Source organism: Botryllus schlosseri, chromosome 4 (assembly GCF_051294905.1).
Source record: "Botryllus schlosseri isolate E-star chromosome 4, Bs_hap1, whole genome shotgun sequence".
NCBI classification, from domain to species: Eukaryota; Metazoa; Chordata; class Ascidiacea; order Stolidobranchia; family Styelidae; genus Botryllus; species Botryllus schlosseri.
Genome location: NC_137239.1, coordinates 9744550 through 9765119, shown reverse-complemented (window position 1 = coordinate 9765119; position 20570 = coordinate 9744550). Strand labels below are relative to the sequence as shown.

Here is a 20570-nt window from a genome sequence, read left to right as displayed (position 1 = left end):
TAACAGAAAACCTCGAAATTAAGCAATGCTAATCTCTGGCTCTGTTCCTGCATAGAACACTTGGTATTTGGTGTAGGCCACAGAATGTCCTATATCGAGAGGGATCGACTGTCCTAGAACCGATGCATATTTATTTCTATTGTGAAGTAACATGCACTTCAGGTTTCGTGTTGAGCTGTTACTAAGCAATCTCTATTTATCTGGTTGTTTATAATAGACAATACAAAAGAATCCCTTTATGTCATGGCAATAAACTAAAAGAAAAACAGTTCAGAAACAGCTTACCTCGATTCCGATAAAATGTGACAATATATGGAAACTGGAGAAGAAGAATTAGCATGATAAGTACAGGTGGCGATTGATGATGATAAATTCTTTCAAATTATCATGATAAGCCATTTTTTCTTTGGAAAAGCAGACATCCTGTTTCTTTTAATGTTTAAAAACAAGCTTAAAAAGCCACATATTCGGGTCATGTAGTCATGTACCAGAGTGAACAATTATCTTCTACATAATATACCAACAATACAATGTTTATTGTTTGCAAACTTTTACGTTTTACGAAAGAGCAGAGTGCTGTCACAAAACGCATTGACCGATTAAGTTTGCAGAACGGATGTATAAAGATAGATAACGTATGGTTTAAATTAGGTACGGAGCTACTAATCACAATCTTTAAACGAAGTGTGGTATATAGAGATGATAACGGCTACCGACTAAAATTAGTTGTATCCACATATAAATTTATAGGTCAAAAAGAGGTCCTGATCGAAAAAAAATAGAGAACCACTGGATTCAAGTTCACCGAAAACTCACTCATTCTGTACACTTCATTCTTACACCAACCCAGGCTTCATGATAGATGATTTCAATAACAATATTTGATCTGTTGCTGTTGTATGCTCACCGTGATGTCACTAACGAAAGCCGAAATTTGATTAATTTATAAAAATGAGAAATGTTCATACATAAAAATATCTGACGTGATGGAGAAATTCTGAGCACAGAATTGGATTCAGTAACCTTCAATCAGCCTAAATCACTCATTAAAATATTCGGCGCAAAATTTTTTTCGAAATTTGTTGACCAGTGGATTGATAATAATATGTATATATGTATGCATAATTGGAAATGGTGCGTATAACTGCGGATGGTGTTCTGAACAATGCTATTTGAAATCGAGAGTTGTATGCTATATATAGTATGTATAGAATGTCCTAATGTTATATCTCTCTATAACACATAATATGACAAATTCAATTACTGGTGTACTGGTATGAGGGCTAGATAGCAACAGTTCAATTTCCATAGTATGTTATGACACCGCGCACTGTCCTGCAAATATTGTCGATGTCGATCGTACTTTCTAAATTCTAGAAGGAAATGTGCCATCGTGTTTGGCACTTGACAATCTTCACATAATCCAGCGGTTCCCAACCATGGTGGGAGAGGTTTTTCCTCTCAGGGGGAATTTTGAAGTTTTTAGGGGGAATCTGGCTTTAGGTATGTATCGGAAGATACACTCGGTTCACAAGGTTTTTAGATTTTTATGGCAGAACTGTTCAGTATGAAACTAGTTCTTTACAATTATTATTATTATTATTAATGACACATTTACAGTGGCGCTTATCGCCTTAATCAGGCTTTGTGCGCCACGACACGAATATTCGTAATGTTCATAGGTCTTTGTCTTCAGTAATCTTGGGGACGACTTCTTCGATCTTTCGCTCATTCATACGTCAGACTCTCTCACATCCATGCGTCCCCTTCGTGGTCTTTGCTGCCGACTTGTAGCACGGCTCACTTTCAGTCTGGGCTTTTCAATACACTGCAACTGCAGTGAGGTCGGCGATGAGGAGCCCAGAGAAACCTCCGACACATAGAAGTTGGTCCGAACCGGGATTCGAACCACTACCATTGGTGTCGTGACGCTGGCGCTTAACCAACTGCGTCACTCGCTTCCCAGTTCTTTACAATTGTGTGTTTATTTGGTAAATTTTAAGGTAGGTGTAAGCCAGAGGTCACCAACACGCGGCCCGCGGGCCGCATGTGGCCCAAAAGGTCATATTTTGTGACCCGCGACTTGATTTGAGATTTCGGAAGAAATCTAAGAAAACCATTTGAAATGCTGAAATTGACTACGCAGTTTCAACATATTGTTGATGTTGTTTCAAAATAAGCTATTCTCCGGTGCCCAACATCAGTATACGTCACTGGCTTTGGCTTTGGCGAGGGCAACAACATTCTATCGAGGGAGGAAAATCAGCTGATGTGAATGGGTTGCGGATATTGCCTTGACGTGCAATGGCCTGCCAACACTGCCAAGTCCCAGACACTTAAAAAACGGCTTAGGGCAGGGGTTCTCAAGCTGTGGGCGTGGTGCCGCGGTCAACTGCAATGTTTTTTCGCGCTCCGCGCGATTTACATCAACTTCAAGTTTTGTGTATTGTCCGGAATTCATATTATAGAATTGTCTCATCAACAGCCATAACCAGACCGTGTTATTTTTGGCATTTAAGGAGCCAGCTGCCAAAACTGCCAAAAATAAAAATTTGAAAATGCCAAAAATAAGCAATAAGCCAATAATAAGCCAAAAATAACACGGCCTGCCAAACAGTGTATTTCGTTCATGGTGTTGTGTTGACAGGACCGCGTTACAAGCGAGAAGAGCGTTATTGAAAGGCAGGTTTCTTAATCTGGGTCCAGCCCACCCATTAGGGGTGAAAGCATGGTGTTCTAAATGGTGTGGGCACAGCGAGGTTGAACGGCTAACTGCATTTGGTTTACGTCATACTTTCCATTTGTCCAAAGGCAATTTTACGACCATTTTTGATCGGCTTGTCGAGCACTAAATTTGATAAAACGGGTATCAATGAGAAGCTGCCGCAGTTCTGATTATATTATATTATATATAAATTATATATTATATTCTGCTCATGGAATCGGAACTCCCAAAATCAACCACGATATTTGCATTGTGATCGAGTTGAACATTGTGACGCAACAAACTGTCTGGCTATTTCTGAGCTGCATAATCTCGTGTTGCTAGACAGTCTTGTTGCGTCAATGTTCTTAAACAAGCTAACCTTCCCAGGACTCTTCCATGCGAGTTGGTAATATTAAAGCCACCTGAAGTGACAAAAGTCGTCCGAAAATATATCGGTAGACTGAAGGAGAAATGATAGTCGGGCTACTAAATAGAATGTGTTGAGAGACAACACAGGAAAGTCCTGGAAAAGGATCGGGAAGAAAATTCTTTCCGCGATGAGGTCGATGGCACTGGCGAAGTGATCTCTTTTCATGATGCATGGAAGCCGGTTCGGCCCTCCAAAGATTTTTAAGCTCTGAAAACCTTTTGTGGATCACTGGCAACATTCTTTCCCTCAACGGCTACTGTTGAATCCGATATTTCCCAGATTCGCTGGGCGAGAAATGAATTTAGGAGAAACTTAGCTGACCTGAGTTTGGAAGCATTGTTACAGTGCAAACGAGTTAAGTCTATTCAACAGCTGTAACAATCAGCTGTTGAGCGTGTTTGTTAGGCTTTTCTTTCTTTTTTTTGCTTATTGGCACCGATTCCGATGGATACTGTACATTTTGTGGTTTCGTTTGATATTATTAACCTATGAAATCGTTAGGTTTTTTCTTCTTCTTATTGTTTGTTGGCACTGATTATACGTGGATGCTGCACATTTTGTGGTGCATTTTGACAAACTAGCCCAATTAAAGCGTTTTTGTGACTAATTCGAGGCTGAAACTATCTATTTAGAGGACGATGCCAAAACTGCCAAAAATAAAAATCGAAAAATGCCAAAAATAAGTTATTTTTGGCAGTTTTGGCATATGCCAAAAATAACACGGCCTGGCTATAACCCATGGTTGTAATCAAATCACAAGGCTCCGAGTCACAAGTCAATCTCACTTTTATAGTTTTGACTCGAGTCAAGTCGAGTCATTTTCAATTCACCACCTATTCACTCGAGTCATTACAAACCTGCTATAACTTTCCATGCCATCGAACTATCCGTTGGAATTGCTAGCATTCTTGTTACAATTTTTGATATTACGATAAGAGGGTAACAAAATTTTTCAGTATCATAGAAGGGGCATGTCTGAAAAAGATTAGGAATCACTGGCTTGGGGTTCCCTCACATGATAAGGCTTACCGTGGAGATGGTCTCTAAGCTAGTAACGTATCTCGCTAGCCCCAATATCTATTGCTTAATGCTTAGTCGCTGAAAAGCTTTTCCATGTAACGTGCTCAGCTCAAAGTTCGAAATTAAATGAAATTCTTGATAATTATTTTTTGTTGTATTTGTGCTACATTAGTAAAATATTACTTCTTTTTGTGGTCCCTATACCGATTGCCTATGTTAGGTAGCACGGTGTTGTACTGACGTAGAGTTTTAAAATGTATTTGCCTAATTTATATCGATATTGAATTCATGCGGTCCGTGGCCGCTACGAAATTTGAAAAGTGGCCCGGGACCCGTTTTGAGTTGGTGACCCTGGGTGTAAGCAATGTTTCCTCTAATTTTTGACGAGTCTGCGCACATTCACCAACTGACTGCGCGGACAACAGTGCGTATCTACTAAAAAAAGGTCATCACTTCGGATTTTATGTGCGCAACTTAGAATTTCTGTGCGCGTAGACCGTGTCAGCACTGCGCATTTGCGCACGTGCGCAGCGTAGAGGGTACATTGGGTGTATAAATGCATCCTTCCGTAGATATTACACCTCCTGATAAAGTGAGTCTCGCGAGGCGATTTCGTTTGACCCGTGACAGCCTCTCGACCAAATTGCTACCAAGCAGGAAAAAGTCATGCCGAATTCAACACAAGAACGCTGGTGCAAATGTTTAGCTTTTCAAGCCAACATATGAGCTAACGTGAAAAACATACGAAATTCATCGATTCAACTCCAGGCCATAGAAAGCGGATTTGGTAATTTATTTTTCGTCAGCAGCTACCCAACCGGTAAAAACAGGTCAAATTTAGCAGCAGGGCCTACTTTACCAAAGTGTAGTGAGGTTCGCATTCGACATAGTTCGGACATATCTGAATATTTTTGGCCATATATTGCTCAGTCAACAAATGGTTGTGCGATAAAATGCACCTTTTTTAGTCACTGGCAATTTTTTCATAGGGGGGAATTTTGGTTCAAATATCGGCGAAGGGGTCTACGAGACGAAAAAGGTTGGGAACCACTGGCATATTCCATTTGGGTGACAATGCGATTGGCGCAAGTCATAATTGAGTTTGTAATGTCCGGTCTGTAATCGGAATAAGGCAGAGGAAGCTCCTCTTGTTGTTTCTTCGCTTGGATACGTTTGGTAAGATTCCCCATGCGGTGAAAAAATTCTTTTGTATTGCGGTACCTGGTCCGCTTGCATGAATTCTTCTCTGAACAGGCTTGGGCATAATTCCGACATGACACCTTTATATTCCTTGGCGGGCAGTTCAACTTGATTCTCACCGCCTCTATGCAGCGTGGTTGATTTAGCCAGTGCATCTGCGATTTTATTGCATCCCACTGAACTGTGGACTGGAATCCACAGCATAGTAATGTTGAAACCTCGGCGTTTCAAATCAGTAGACTGAAGAATTATGTCTTCGAGAAGAATGTTATTTAATACACGTGATCAGATAGCTTGGAGGGAGCTCAGACTATCGGATAATATAACTATATCATAGTCACTGGTGTCGTATTTTTAATCCATTTGAGGCTTTCCAGTATAGCTATGAGCTCGGTTGAAAAGACCCTCGTCCCACACGTTGAAGGCGGCTCCTCACCCAATCGCAGCGGGAAGCAGCGTTTGGTTATATTTACATAAAGTTTATAATTTTACGAAGCCAGACGATGTTTTTACTTTGTCGCAGTATCATGGTATAATTAGAAAAAATTCAATAATTTGTGACTGCATCGCGAAGATACATATTGCGCCCTTCTTTCTCTACGAAACTGAATTGCAATTTGAAAAATATGTCCAATTTTATCAATGTCGTTACTAACAACAGTGATTGATGGTACATAAAAATTATATATTAGTTATTATCAGTAATTTAAAGATACTTTTGAAAGCAATTGTTTTCTTAATAAAGAAGTTGGAGTTGCAGTAGGAGTAAGGCTCATTTTCACAAACTCCGACCTGGTGTTGGGATCACGTCACTACCTTCGAGTCACAAGTCATCTCGAGTCATCACTCATTTTGACTCGAGCTAAGTCAAGCCAATCGATTTTTGAAAGCAACTCGAGTCAATTCAAGTCCCTCGATTTTTGGAGGTGCCTTGAGTCAAGTCGAGTCAAGTCAAGTCGGGTCAAGTCAAGTCATAATTCACAACAAGTTGTCTTTTCGAAGTAAGAGGCATGATTAAATCATCGGATTTCGCTATAGCTGTTTGAAATTCAGATTGCGTCGCCATTTATTTTAATTCGAGGGATGAATATGGAGTTAAAAATACATGCAAAAAGACGTTGCGTATCTCACGGATGCGAAGTACTGCTAAACTACGTACATGTTTTATACCATCAGTATTTAATTATCCGAAACCTCAGATAGGGGAAACGAATTGTTATGATGCATTACCCCAACTACATATCCATGTGGGATACAATTTACGCCTGCTTGACTAGTAATATAAACTTTTAAAAAATATACGAATTCGATGAAAATCATATAAGAGATTCAGTTAAGTTGATCACTAGGGCAAATTCTTGTTGCAGTTAAATCCGTGGAAAGTTGCATTTATTTTTTTCACAAAAGTTGCATTGAAAGACCACATTTTGGTCGGTTGGCTAAAAAAAAAGGTCAACTTTCCGGCTCAGCTCCCGAAATACCCGTTAGGGCGTTACTTCAGTGCTGATTTACGGTATTTCAGTCGAATTTTGCCGTGTATTTCACCCAAATTCTAAAAAAACAGTGACATAATTCCAGTAAAAAGTTGGTTGAATGAAAAATCGAAAAAACTTTCATGAAAAATCGAAAAAATTGCAAAAAGTTGCATGAAAAAAATGCACAAAAGTTGCACTATAAGATTCCTTCAAACAGCTTAAAACAGCATTCTACATAACTTCCTAGTATTTAGGAAGCTGCGGGAAGCTGTAAAAAAAGTTGCAAAAGCTGCAAAAACTTGCGCCTAGTGATCACCTACTACCAATGACCAGTCTAAAGAATAGAGATAGATATCTTGTTATTAGATTACTCTACTACTGCGACAACATACGCTCTAAGCCAGTGGTTCCCAACCGCGGCTTTAAGCTACCTTTCTTGCGGCTATGATTGTTTTCTGAATACGCCACAAAAATATAATATACAGTTGTTGTTTGTTTCTATGAATAGTTATGGTCAATTTCAGTATATGTATGCTACAATAAGCAATATTAGCTGCGTCTAAAGCCGCCCAAGACCACTTCTGAAAACGGGGAAAGAGAATTCTTGCGGACTGTCGTCAAACGCATGAACAAATACCCTTCAGACAAGGATATATCTGCTCGTTATGAACCTTTATACATCGTCTCTATGAAGAGTAAATCTCGACACAATTTTACTGTCATCAAAGTAACGGTTCATAGTCAAGTATAAATTGCAATATTACCAATATCACTCAGAGTATAATCCCCCTCAAACCCGGTATTAAGAGCCGGAAGGTAAGAAGAGACGTCACATAACGACATGTATAGTATGCCGTATGCAGTGGTGTCAAACATACTGCCCTCCATATCATTTCATGCGGCCCGCGAGGACATTCTGAGCAAAGTGAGAAAATTATTGCATAATCTAGCATATTTCTAACAGAAGTTAAGATTATTAGTAATAAATCCTTTGACGTAAATATTAAATAATTAAATTACTCAATACAGTAATGTCGAACATGTTCATTTGTTCATGGGCCAGATTATAACAACATATCGACAGTGTTAAGTTCTAACCTAACTAACCATCATGAACAAGTCGGTGACGTTGACGATATTCTGAGGATGCAAAAAAAGTGCAAACGGAGTTCAGAGTCTTCTGAAAAAATGGACTAACTTATAGTATTCACTGAAGCGGAAATGACAATGCGAAGCCGTTTTAAAATACAATGAGCTATACGAAGAATATAATTCAAATACCTCTGGACGCACTTCTGTTTACCTTACTCAGACCCAAAAAAAACCAGAGCCTGTCTCCAGAGAAACTCGAATGGTGAATTGGTCAGTTGATATGAAAATAATGAACACATTTCTAGCGCCCGCGTTATAGATTCACTAGTATTCCTCACCACAAATACGTAGGGCCAACGAGGCATCGTAATTAATACAGCGGTGGTATAGGAATAATCCAACTTATATCGTCGATAGATCCACTGTTCAAGTCAGTGATTCTCAACCGGGGAGGAATTCCTCCATTAGCGGGAATTTTGCAAATTTTTAGGTAGGAATTCCACTTTAGAATTGTAACGGATTTCCCAAATTGTTCATGTCCGAACTGTCATGTAGTCAACCAGTTATTTCCGAACGTATCCTCCTTATGGCTGTTTTTTACTGGAAGTATGTTCAAATGCTATTTGAAATATCTTTTTTCACGTACAAATTCCCCCTATTTTTAACTAGTTAAAATGTGCTGCTGTTTGCAAGACAAATATTTAAGCCAGCGACGGCCTCTCAATCAAATATATCCTAAGCGAGCAAATGTCGTGCCGAATCTGTCACAACAAGGCCTCTTGTGAAAGTATTTATCTTATATTTTTAAGTCAACATTTTCAGACAGTGACAAAGTATTCCAACGTCATCGATTGAAGTCGAAGAGATCGCTAGCCTTGCTTCATTTTTAGTGAACAGCTACCCTAGTGCTTCCCAACCGTGAGTGGGGTGAATTCCCCCCTTACGGGGAATTTTGTGATTTTCATGGAGGAATTTTTCCGGATTTACGAAATGTTTCATTTCCGAACTGTCAGGTAGTCAGCTTGTTATTACCGAGCGTATGTTCCTTTTGGCTGTTTTTATTTGCTGGAAATTCGTTCAAATGCTATTTGAAATCTCCAGCGACAAAACATTCCAACGTCATCGAAACAAGTCAAAAAGATCGCAAGTGAACTTGCCTTATTTTTAGTAAACAGCTACCAGCTAACCGAGCGATGAAAACGTGCTAAACCTGTGGAAAGTGATGAACTATGATTCCTTGTGCTACAATTATTAGCTAGAGGGCGAACTGGGCCATGCCGCCAATCCTTTTCTGCGAATCCGCGAAGTGTGATCCAGGAATGATCGACGGTGATAACACTAAGAATCCAAAATGACTGACAAATGCTTACCGAAACCGTCGATATTGATATGACTGCGCTACCCCGAAATACCGGCTACGAATAGTCCTGCCATTGAAATCTGATCCCAGCGGTACAAATTCGACCCGTCGAGGGATACACACATCACTCCGTCAAGAAATACTAATTTGGAGTCTTTCTAGTGGCCTATCGACAATCTTTACCAGAGTTCACGAAATAATAACATGCTTCGACAAAGTAATGTGGACCCATCCGAAACTTCAATAATTGTCGTAACTGTGTGGCATGGGTGTCCTATTTTCGAAGACACCATTTCCATCAGCTCCAGCAGACAATCTGATCACGTTCATGCTGTATATGGAAGTTCTAATATTATTGACCAAATTCATACAAAAAACATCCACGCGACCAGTAAATTTATGCATTCTGATTTTTCACTGCAGTCATATTAGCGATTGGTGCATGGTGAGCCGACAAACATAAATGAATAAGTTTCGCGTTCACCGTTACCTAACACGGCCAGATCTACAAATCGCGTGATACCGGACTTAGTTCGTTGCGAAAAGGGTGTATGAGCGCGTGTGTTTGTGTTAGTGTGAATTGTTAACGAAGCCTTCCATAAGTTATATTGATTTGGACAAACACCATTGTTTTGGAGGCAAAGTATTGTTGCGGCCGTCCTCCTTGACACAACTCTGTAGCGTCCGTCTTATTATTCAGTCAACAGGTGTGTGCACGGGAAAAATACATTTTCAATTATCGGGCTGATTTCTCCTAAGGGTGGAATTTCGTCTCAGATTTCGGCCTAGGGGTCCACGAGATGATCAAGGTTGGGAACCACTGACTGACTGACTGACTGACTGGCTTAAGACTGACAACGTGAAATTGAATAACTTTGAATGAGCGCAATTGGCCACGAACGACTCGAACTGACGTAACTGACTAGCGCTAATACTAAAACATCGGAGGATGTGTGTTAAGGCCAAGTTGTCAAAAGACAGGCCTGAATCACCTGTAATCGGTGCCATTACAGAACAGATTGCACAGCAGACTTCAATCATATTAAAGCCGTAAGGTACTGCTGGACTCACAAAATTTTCCAATTTGTTTTATTGCAGAATCCTAAAGTATGAAACTAGTTCTTTTCAAAATGTATTGCTCTTGTCTGATTTCGAATTAGAAGTATGATAAGATACGTTTTGAAATCTACCATTTTCGTAAAAAGTCCCCTCCCCCCGTACGCTTTCATCTATTGAAACTCACTCAAAATTGTCGATAAGCACTATGCTATGCTGATTTCATACAATAAATAAAAGAGCCATATCTGTAATCGATGAAGCGTGACTTTCAAAGCATTCAGCAGGCCAGCAGTTCAGCAGCTGTTCGCTCACCTGGGAAGAGCAGCAAGCTCTTAATGATATGAGTGTTGGTTATCATATTGTATATCTTTTAAGATTGCATTGGTATATTGCTGATAGCTAATGGTTTAATTGACCATTAGGACAAAGACATAGACTACGAAGGCATTTGGCACAGGAAAAGATAAAACCATGGTAGAAAAGTACCAGTGGTTCCTGAACTGAACAATCAAAGAAATCTTTTGAAAAAGATCGGAGCTTTCACCGACTTCAGCATCTGATAATGATGGTTCGGATTCGGGGGAATCGTTTTTCCTCGCAATTTCTACATTCTTGATGCAGTGGTTCTAAAAATTGTGAATTAAATGACTGTGGCTCATCTGGAAAAGGATATTGGAACTGCATACAGGCGACAGCATAAGGGTTATGCAACTCAAATTAGTATCAAAGCGTCATGATGAAATTGATGCTAAAAATTGTATGTTCAAAAGATCTCGGGGGAAGTATGGGTGTAGTATCTTCACTAATACCACCTGCAATGAGTATTTTGACAATGTCGCAGTATTATTGATATCTTGTTTCATCTTTACAACATCTAACTGATGTCCAATTCAGGGTTTGCAAAATTTTCGAGGCTGGTATATCAGTTTTGAGTAGAAAATCATCAATTCACTCATACTTAATATGACTTATTTTGCATTTAGGCTCATTCAATTGTCTTAAAATTTGGCTATGAACGGATTATTGCATGCCTGCATCATTAAAAAGCAAAAGATTTCAACTACCTGCTCTACTATTTCACCAAAATATTTTTCAATTTTCAAAGTTGATTTTCTCCCATTTCTAGTTTTTGAGAATATGCTTTCACGGGGACAGGAAATTTTGATATCAGAAGACCTTCAAACCTGATCAAACTTGGCTCAGTACAAGCATCAGGACTGTTCTACATGCTAAAACTATTGTTTCTGCTATAGGAGTTTTAGTGTACTTACTATGCTACTTATGATCTGAATTTTAGGAAGAGGGCAACTATTTTCAACTTCGCAATCTCTTTTTGCAAATTGCGCAAGCGGAAGACTTTCTGCGTTCTTTCGCTAAACAATCATCATATTTTCGTGATAACTGTTCGATTATCGCGAGGCAATTGGATAGTAGTAATTACCGTCATGACAGACTCACATTTGCAAGTTACTGTAAAGCAAATTTTACCCTTTCAAGGGTTATTAAAGTATGGGCCGCAAAGGGTATAATTTTTGGTAGACACGGTGCCAGAGCTATCTGTTAATACAGGGGTCTCCAACACGCGGCCCGCGGGCCGCATGCGGCCCGCGAGGTCCTATTTTGCGGCCCGCGACCTGATTTGAACAAATTTCAGAAAAACGCTTAGTAAATCATTTTTAAACGCTGAAAATTATTTCAATTGAAACATAATGTTGTTGTTGTTCGAAGTAAGCCATTACACTGTGCCCAATATCACTATTCCTTACTAGTTGATACGGCTTCGACATGGTAATATCATTCCATGGATGAAGAATTTGCTGGTACGAATGGGCATAATATTGCCTTGACGTGCAATGGCCCACCACTGCCAAGACCGAGACGCGTGAAAAACGACTTCGGGCTCTCCAAAAGACCATGCTTTACGAGGAGATAGTTGTTTAGCAAGTAGGCCTACCGTGTCTAGCTAATCCAAATATTGATTCTTTAATCCAGGGGTGGCCAATCTGCGGTAGTAGAAGGGAAATTATGCGGCTGTCGACACTTTTGATAACAACCCTACGTTTTCTAAGATACCCCCTGCATCAGCTCTATCGGTGAATCTGATCACATTGGCCGAGAAAGGATAAATATTTTATAGTAATATGTGAAACCATACGAATATTGACGAAATTCACTAATAAACATGAAATATTTTTCGCGCTTCGCGCGACTACAGACCGGGGTGTCCTGTGGCTATTACAACATAACTACTAACGATTTCGGTCCGCATAGTAAGCCGATGTGCATAAATTGATTAGTTCGGAGTGTACCGGCAATGGACATGGACAGTTTAACGTGGGCATTGGGCCCCAGCTAGTTTATCACGACTATAACAACCGGTATGCGGCCGCAGGCTACATGAGTAATCGAAAAGCGGCCATGAAGAGCAAAAATGTGGGCCACCCCTGTTTTAGCGGCTACAGAGTGTCAGGTATCGTGTACAGCTCATAGTTCAAAATATAACGAAATTGGAAATTGATGATCATGATACTTTTGTTGTATTTGTGTTTGTTCAATAAAATATTATTTCTTTTGTGGTGACTATAACCGTCGCCCATGTTAGAGAGCACAGCATTGTAATAACGAAGAGGTATCAGATGTGGTTGCTGAACTGCTTTGCCTACTTTTATATCGATATTGATGTCCTGCGGCCCGCGGCATCTCGGCATTCGGAAAAGTGGCCCGCGACCCATTTTGAGTTGGCGACCCCTGTGTTAATATGTATCTAGTATTTGTTGAATTTATTGCAAACAATCCCGCGATAGTTTTTACATTTCCGAGGTCAATGTGTTGGGTACTGTAGCCAATGAGCGAGACACACGCAGAAAATATGGCTTAATCATGAGAATTCATGATAAGATTTGTCTGACTGTTTTTTCTGGACAACATGGTCGAAGACCGTTGGGATGAACTCGTGTAGGCGTGAGCAACGAGCGAGTTCAGGCCTATGAGACTCATTCATTGCGAGGCACACCACTTCTGCGTGGGGGCTCATAAAGACGTAAGTTTTTGACAATAAACCGCTGATAAAATGCGGTCCCAAAACATATGCTGCGACAACCCTTGGCCAAAAATTCGACCGATGCTGGATTGCCAAACCTTTCGATATGGATATGCTCCGTTGTCGGCACGGAATAGTTCCGTTCTTGCAATCTGAGTAGGCAGTAGTTACAGTAGTACAACTGCGACCCGCAGAGGAATTTAATTCACCATAGTTTGAAATCGCGTGCGTCAGTCATGTTTTGTAGAGCTGTGTTGGGTATAGAATTGTGGAGTGCGCGTTTTGTATGTCATACATGTCCGTAAAATCGTAGCATACTACTGTAATATTAAAATGAATTCCTTTTCATGGGTGAGGCTCGCGTCGCGAGATGCAACAAAACCTTTAATTTTGGTGGTAGTCTAAAAAGCTGCTTTACCGCTATTAGACTGTAATGAATTCTCAAGTTAGATCGAGCTGAAGCGCAGAACACACGGTATCGTGAGATTATTTGCTCTTCTCATTTACTCGCGAGACAGAAAATCGGAAATCGAAAAAAAAACAGAACACAAGTTGGAGCAATGTATCATAAGGTAGCGAGCTCTAATGTGCCTACTGTCCATGATCGTTTTGGACCTTATATCCAAGACATAAAGACATAAAATACATCCAAGAAATAAAGCTAAAGCCTCAACACACGTGAGTTTTTCACTATTTCGACAAACTGGAGCCTCCGGGACCTTTGTGTCAGCTCTTAAAAACGATTTTTGCCAGCAACCATTATTCACTCGCGAAACGAACGCTGTAATTTGGATAGGAGTGCAGAACAGATTTTAAGACCCGGCTACCCAAGCATTAGTAAACGTTCTTGTACAAAACCCAACAACTGGTTTGACCGAGAAGGGTTTTAATGAAATTTTTGAAATCAAAACGAGCGAAAAAAGTTGCCTTTTGGAAGAGGCAGTTGATAGCTTAAGCTATGTAGTAGCCATTTTTTGCATATCTGAACAAAATGTTGTTAAGTATCTTCATCTTCTTTTTGCATAACAATTTTCGGTTAGTTTGTGCGAATGAAATTTATATGACAAAAAAGTACGAAAGGAATTCAAAAACTGCTTTACAAGCACTGCTTTAGCGCATTTCGCATGCCTTCCTCTTTTCTCGTATCCAATAGCGGTACAATCCTTTTCGTATTACGTAAACCGCACGTTATTTTCGTATCGGCGATATCGCTTGGGTAAAAAACACCGATCTCTTCCACATGAGTAGACTAATTTTTATTACGTAACCTGTCGTACTTTTTGCAACACATCCGTACTGTGGATTAAGAATTCGCCAACATCAAAACAGCCAGTCGCTAGTTATAAATATTGGTACAGCACGACCAGCATAATATCGGGTCAGCTAACTATTTGCTTTAAGTCAGACACTGCCGTCAGTTACAACGAAGGTTAGTTATCTCTAATAATGATAACACTGGACAACAATTTTGAACAAAATATTTGTTGATTTCGATTTTGCACTTGTTTAGGCTAATTTTGGCGTGCTGATTCCAGAAATGCCACTGGTTTTCTTCTATCACGTCAAGTTTTGGCTCTACGACATATGCCCAAAATAAGCAAATTTTCACGAATTTGGCCATATTACTTTTTCATACCATATAAAAATCCACACTTTTACCATATAATAAGTTATCTAGCCAAGGGTTCAATCGATAGATTAAGAATAAAGGTAATGGTATCGATCTAGGCCAACGCTTTCTCCCATTTTTGGTTAAAGGATGCAACCATCCGAGGATATTTCACACACATATTTGATGCAAACTGCAGTATATGGCAAGAAAAATAACATTACATTTACTATCAGCTATAGGTCCAATGCCCCATTCAGCTTATCCAGTGTAAATTTAAACTGCTTTATGCTCGATAATTTGGATCAAGATGAAGATGTTAGGGATAGCAGGCCTAATGATGTAGATTTTGAAATTGAAGATGATTCAGAATGTAGAGTAGTCCATCAACATAAGTTATTGATCTGACATAGGCTTTGGGACTTGGAATAGAAATCTTCGAAACTTTTAACATCCTTACGAAGTGAGAAAAGATTACTTGGCAAGGTAGAGAAGGTATCTCACTTTCGATCAGGAGAATCAGCCTTTTCTTCGTCGGCCTACTTTCGGTAGCATTTTGTATTGCTGTGATACTGGTATTGGCATGATACTGTCACCATGGATTACTGGAGGAGTTGGGAATCCCCATTTAGAACTCAAGTGGATGACAAATGCCTATAGGTAGCTCAAAAAGGATCCTAAATTGTGGCATTCTCTAAAATGGCAACGTCATAGGTGCAGTAACAATTGCACACTCAGTTAGTCTTCGTGAATAATACAGAAACATTGAGAACAATACATAAACATAGAATTGTTGCAATATCACGAGCACGATTGGATCGTTTGTGTCAGCTTTGAAATATTGTGTTTTCTTTGTTTTTCAAACAATAAGGATGCACGGCACATGCAACCCTGATACACATGTGCCACTGCCATATGTTTATGTCGGACAGCAGACATTTGAAAAAAAATTTTTTTAAACAATTTCCCAGAAAACCTTGACATAGTCAGAGATGGCCAAGGAGAAAATGTCCCGCAACATCTGAAGATGATGGGGATAAGATACCAGAGTAGATTGGAGCTTACATATGTTAGGTGACTATCACTCGAGTTTCAAACTAGACAACCTACAGAATTATGGGTTATTAGCGTGAATTTGGACCCTGAAGCCCGCACTTTATTTGTCCTGTACAAGCAATATCAGTTTAAATCAACCAAATAAAGCAGTGCAAATGTTTATTTGAAGTCTAATGATTTACTTTCGACTGGTTGTAGTCTTTGCAACGTTTTATACAATAAACACAAAATATTAAGGGTAGTGCTATTATGTGGGTTGTGAGGCAATGTAGGGGGTGCCTAACCCAGAAACTTGACGTGATAGAGAAAAATGAAAGTCATTTTTGAATTCAGCGCCTAAAAGTTAGTCAAAATCAATTGCCTGATCAAAGTCGACAAAAACTGTGTTGACCAGTGTAATTAAACACTCCCTCCCGAAGAAAAATCCATACCCAAGGGTTATATTAACAATACCAATGACGTCACATTTTACGAGGCTTTTCGGCGTGTATCAGTATTAAAGCTCTTTGAGCTGCCTGGGATGGTATGTGACGTCAATAGTAAAGCCGTGAAGTTTCAAAGGGAAGCTTGGCCGGTGACCTCTCGAACTCCCTCTCCCCTGTTAGCCTGAATGAATGTTCGACACCGCATAAAATTCGACCGGAATGACTATATTGAGCTACTGATATAAATGTGAGCTCATAGATACTTATATATTGACTGCAACAGGTCGTTGATGTTGTCGTATGAGCTCAAACCCACATCTGATAATCTTGTATGATGATGTGTGGACGTGCACGCAATATGGCGGCTTCTCGATGTCAGATTTCAGCCAATTAGATGTGTCAGTGAAATATTGTATATACCTATGCACAATGTTGTGTCTCATTCGACGCTTTGAATTTAGAGTGAACATTCTTGAAGTCAGGACGCTACATTACAAAGAAAACAAGACATATACAAGCCCAAGCATAACAACGCAGCTAGAGAGGGAGCTTTAAGTGAACTTCAAACGGGACCAGAGCTGCAGCCAGTCGTTTGAAAAATTGATCCGGATCTGGTGCATTTCATATGATGCTATGCTTAGGCCTACTACTCATATTGACAGCGACCAGTAGTCCAAGAATTAGGAAGTGTGGATTCTCTGGCACAACCTTTTCTAGGTAACCACGTTGGTGGTATTTTGACAACAGACAGCTGCAGCAAATGATGGTGATTATTGGCTGACCGGAGCTGAAGCTGGAGCCGGAAAATTTTATCAATAAGCTTCAGAACTGAAGAAAATTTATCATAAAAGACAGCTCAGGAGCTGGAGCAATTTAATACTTACTGCAGCTCCAAAGCTCTGATGCGAATGGGTGCAATTTTTGAAAATACATATTTATATATATACACAATATACATTATACATACATACATAAATACATATATAAATCCTATATGACGACTCCGTAAAAGTAAAAATACTTCTTTAGTGAAAAACTCCGTTCAAGTCTATCTCCTCTTAACAATTTTATAAGTTGTTTGATATTCATATTTTTTTTAACAAACCCAGATTATCCATCCTCAAAATCAGCAACCCTTACTAACCCCATGGTGGACGATGTCAAATTCGACGCCCCTATTACCACTGAAATTAATGACTGAACTACAACTGCGATCAGATGATATTTCCTTTGAACATCACAAATTGCCTTCGGATGGAATATATTTCCATATATTGCTTTTATTGGATCTGTCGTTGTCTCTAACGACAATAGTACGTGAATGTTGAAATAATTTCATCAATTTGTTCTCTCGCCGAAACCGATTATATATCCGTAGAATTTTTAAATTCGGTTCTCGCATATTACCCCATGCACAGGGTGCGGGCTCAAGTAATTGAATACGCAGTTATTTGCACTTGAAGAATCTCTTCTCACTTGTAGAAAAAGCAACTCCTGTGATGTTGTAGATTTTGGGTAAGATGAACACCATTGGAATTGACTTCGGTCTTCAGCAATTCCAGATCTGTATAACACATTCGATGTCTGTCAAAAGAAGAAAAATTGAAATCAGAATATTACCAGTGGAGTTTCTCTTAAAAGTAGATTCTGAATACATCTCAAATTATTGATTTCATCAGATAGGATGCCGTTGATACCCGATCGTGTCAATATACGTAGTATATTTTGGTAAATTTTTTAAAACAATGACTATCATCGAGAATGTTTTGTGTATATATTGCCAGTAAGCGTAAACCAGTGCTTATCAACTCTTTTTGTTACGTGAACCTTAGACGCTGTTGTGTTAAACCCTGCTCAATTAAAAGATAAATTCAAGCGTAGTTTTCCTCATTACGTTATAAGAAGTATCGGTTTCGTGTGAGAAGTTTGTAATGGACCCTTGTATCTTTGTCGTACTGATGGCGCATCCTAGGATTAGTGGTCAGATTCAGCCGGTTCGAAACATTTATAAAAAACCGCCTCGCGGTCAAATTCAATGAATTAAGCGAACAGGTTAGCATTACTGCTTACAATCAATGCTGAAAATTATCACGTTTGTGATTCAACGTGCTGACAAAATTGAATCCAACCACTTCCTATACGATGCACCGCGCACACTAGGTGCTCTCCTATAAATTCAGGTTAGGACCATTATGATGTTATTGCATCTGTCGCGCCGCCAATCCGTTGGAACTATATTTTGCTGGCTCAGAATTGTCACCGCTGCTTTGTTAATGCATGACTATTCGGTAATAATTGAAAATATAACAGACGGACGATACTGGCAACACATCATACGACAGAAGCATTATGTGCATACGCGAATATCGAGATCTTAGGTACACCACTACGTACAAACGTACCGAAGGATTAAACTTCATTCCCAGATAAAACTCAACATACGACGAGCCATATGGCATTATCCTGCGAACAAAATCCTCTATGGCATTTTGTTGAGTTCGATCATGAAATTCAGCCAATAGAGCTCCATGCTTCGCACATTCAGCTACCGCTCTCTCGTAATTCGAAATATCCGTTGATGAAGACAGATAAGGAACAGTGAAACATGTTCCAGTTCGAATCAGCCTTCCCTGCTTCATGCAGTCGTTTTCTGTAAAAGGCACATTAGCAATATTCTTTGGCACCGGCCATGTCATACGATGATTGGCAGAATATGGTTATGTGTCTACTATGGCGCTGTGCTGAGTTAATTAGATAGTTTACATATAACACGATATCAGTAATTTGACTACCTATAACGCAGAGACTATGCGATTACATAAACACAGGCCGATATCGTTGCTAAAGGTCAGGTAATGAGCTATACGTGTATGTAGAGCAGGGCCATAGCTGTCGCACCCTAAATCACCTATTGGTTGTGGCAATCAAGAAGGAATACAAAAAATTTCTGCGCATCCACAAAAAGTTAAGCATTGGAGATTATTAATATAATTCGATATTCATTTGTCTCTAGATCTCTTGATTTTAATATGTGTGTGGTATTTTATGCTCAGGTATTCCAAAGCAGGCCACTTCCGCTCCAGGACACACCAAATGAAGTTACAGTCAACATGCGCCTCCATGCAGTGGACTGCCAAAAACATCCGCGACTAGAAAACCGTTTACCATAATGACACTGCATGTTGTTTGGTCTGGTACGTGTGATTGAATCAAATATGTTTTTACAAGTGTTACTCGTTGCACTAGCTCAAAAATACCACAGACTTTAAATTATATACGATGGAGCTTCCTGAAGCTAATCCGCGAGGACCTGATTAAGTCTTTTAATCGTGGGTCATGAATATAGCCCAAAATAAGTGCCCTGAATACCGGAGACACCAACTCCATCGGCTCTACCTGTAAATCCGATCTCATAGATTGGAAGACGACACCAAATGACAGCAATATTTGAAGGGTTTCATTTAAAACAAACGGTGTTTTGAAACACTTTGTTTAAAACATGTTTTAAACAGTGCTAAATGTATCTTTAACGACATCAAATTTTTTTATTTCTTAAATGTTGTCTCATTATGCTATAATTATATAAATACTTCAGAAAAACCATGTAGTATGAGCTTAAGGACGAATTGCACCCAATATAATCGACGTATACGATATGGGGTGGCTGGAACCCTCGAGATCGTCGTCGGTTCAACAGTTATAGCATGTAGATATAGATTTGGTCTGGAATGGGTGTTCTGGTGATGAAGACCACCGAACGTAAAAACGCTGCATCACAACGTATTGCTGGTTAAAGATATTTTTGGTCCTTTATCGTCGAAGGAGCCGTATTTACCCTACATTTTCAATTGTCAATGCCAATCCACGGTGACGTCACAATTATGTGTTCGTGACGCCATGGCAAAAACGGAACTATTAAAAAAACAATAAAAATATGTTTTAAACAAGGGCCATGTTTTAAACATGTTTGTTTGCAATACATTTTCGTTTTAAATACAACCCTAAGTATATGCCTGTACAAATGATATTGAAAAAATGCATTCATTCCCTTTAAACAGAATTTGTACTTCGCACGACTAGAAAACAGTGGCATACTG

At 39.5% G+C, this 20570-nt stretch overlaps 1 protein-coding gene across 6 annotated transcripts in view; it reads right to left on the bottom strand.

The window, feature by feature from the left end:
* The window catches only part of LOC145438073 (uncharacterized), a 143810-nt gene that overhangs the window by 79804 nt on the left and 43436 nt on the right, over positions 1-20570 (bottom strand). Inside the window, exons 3-4 of one of the 6 annotated variants that reach the window (XM_080315463.1) lie at positions 18876-19123; positions 17738-18057 (exon numbers count right to left, since the gene is read on the bottom strand). The exons of 2 other annotated variants lie outside the window; for them this stretch is intronic. In XM_080315463.1, coding sequence (XP_080171589.1) covers positions 17857-18057; positions 18876-19123 — 449 coding nt within the window. In that variant the 3' untranslated portion in view covers positions 17738-17856. Of the gene's footprint in view, positions 1-17734; positions 18058-18875; positions 19124-20570 lie in introns of those variants that run through there. 3 more of the 6 variants (XM_080315460.1, XM_080315457.1, XM_080315462.1) reach the window with 3 other exon arrangements.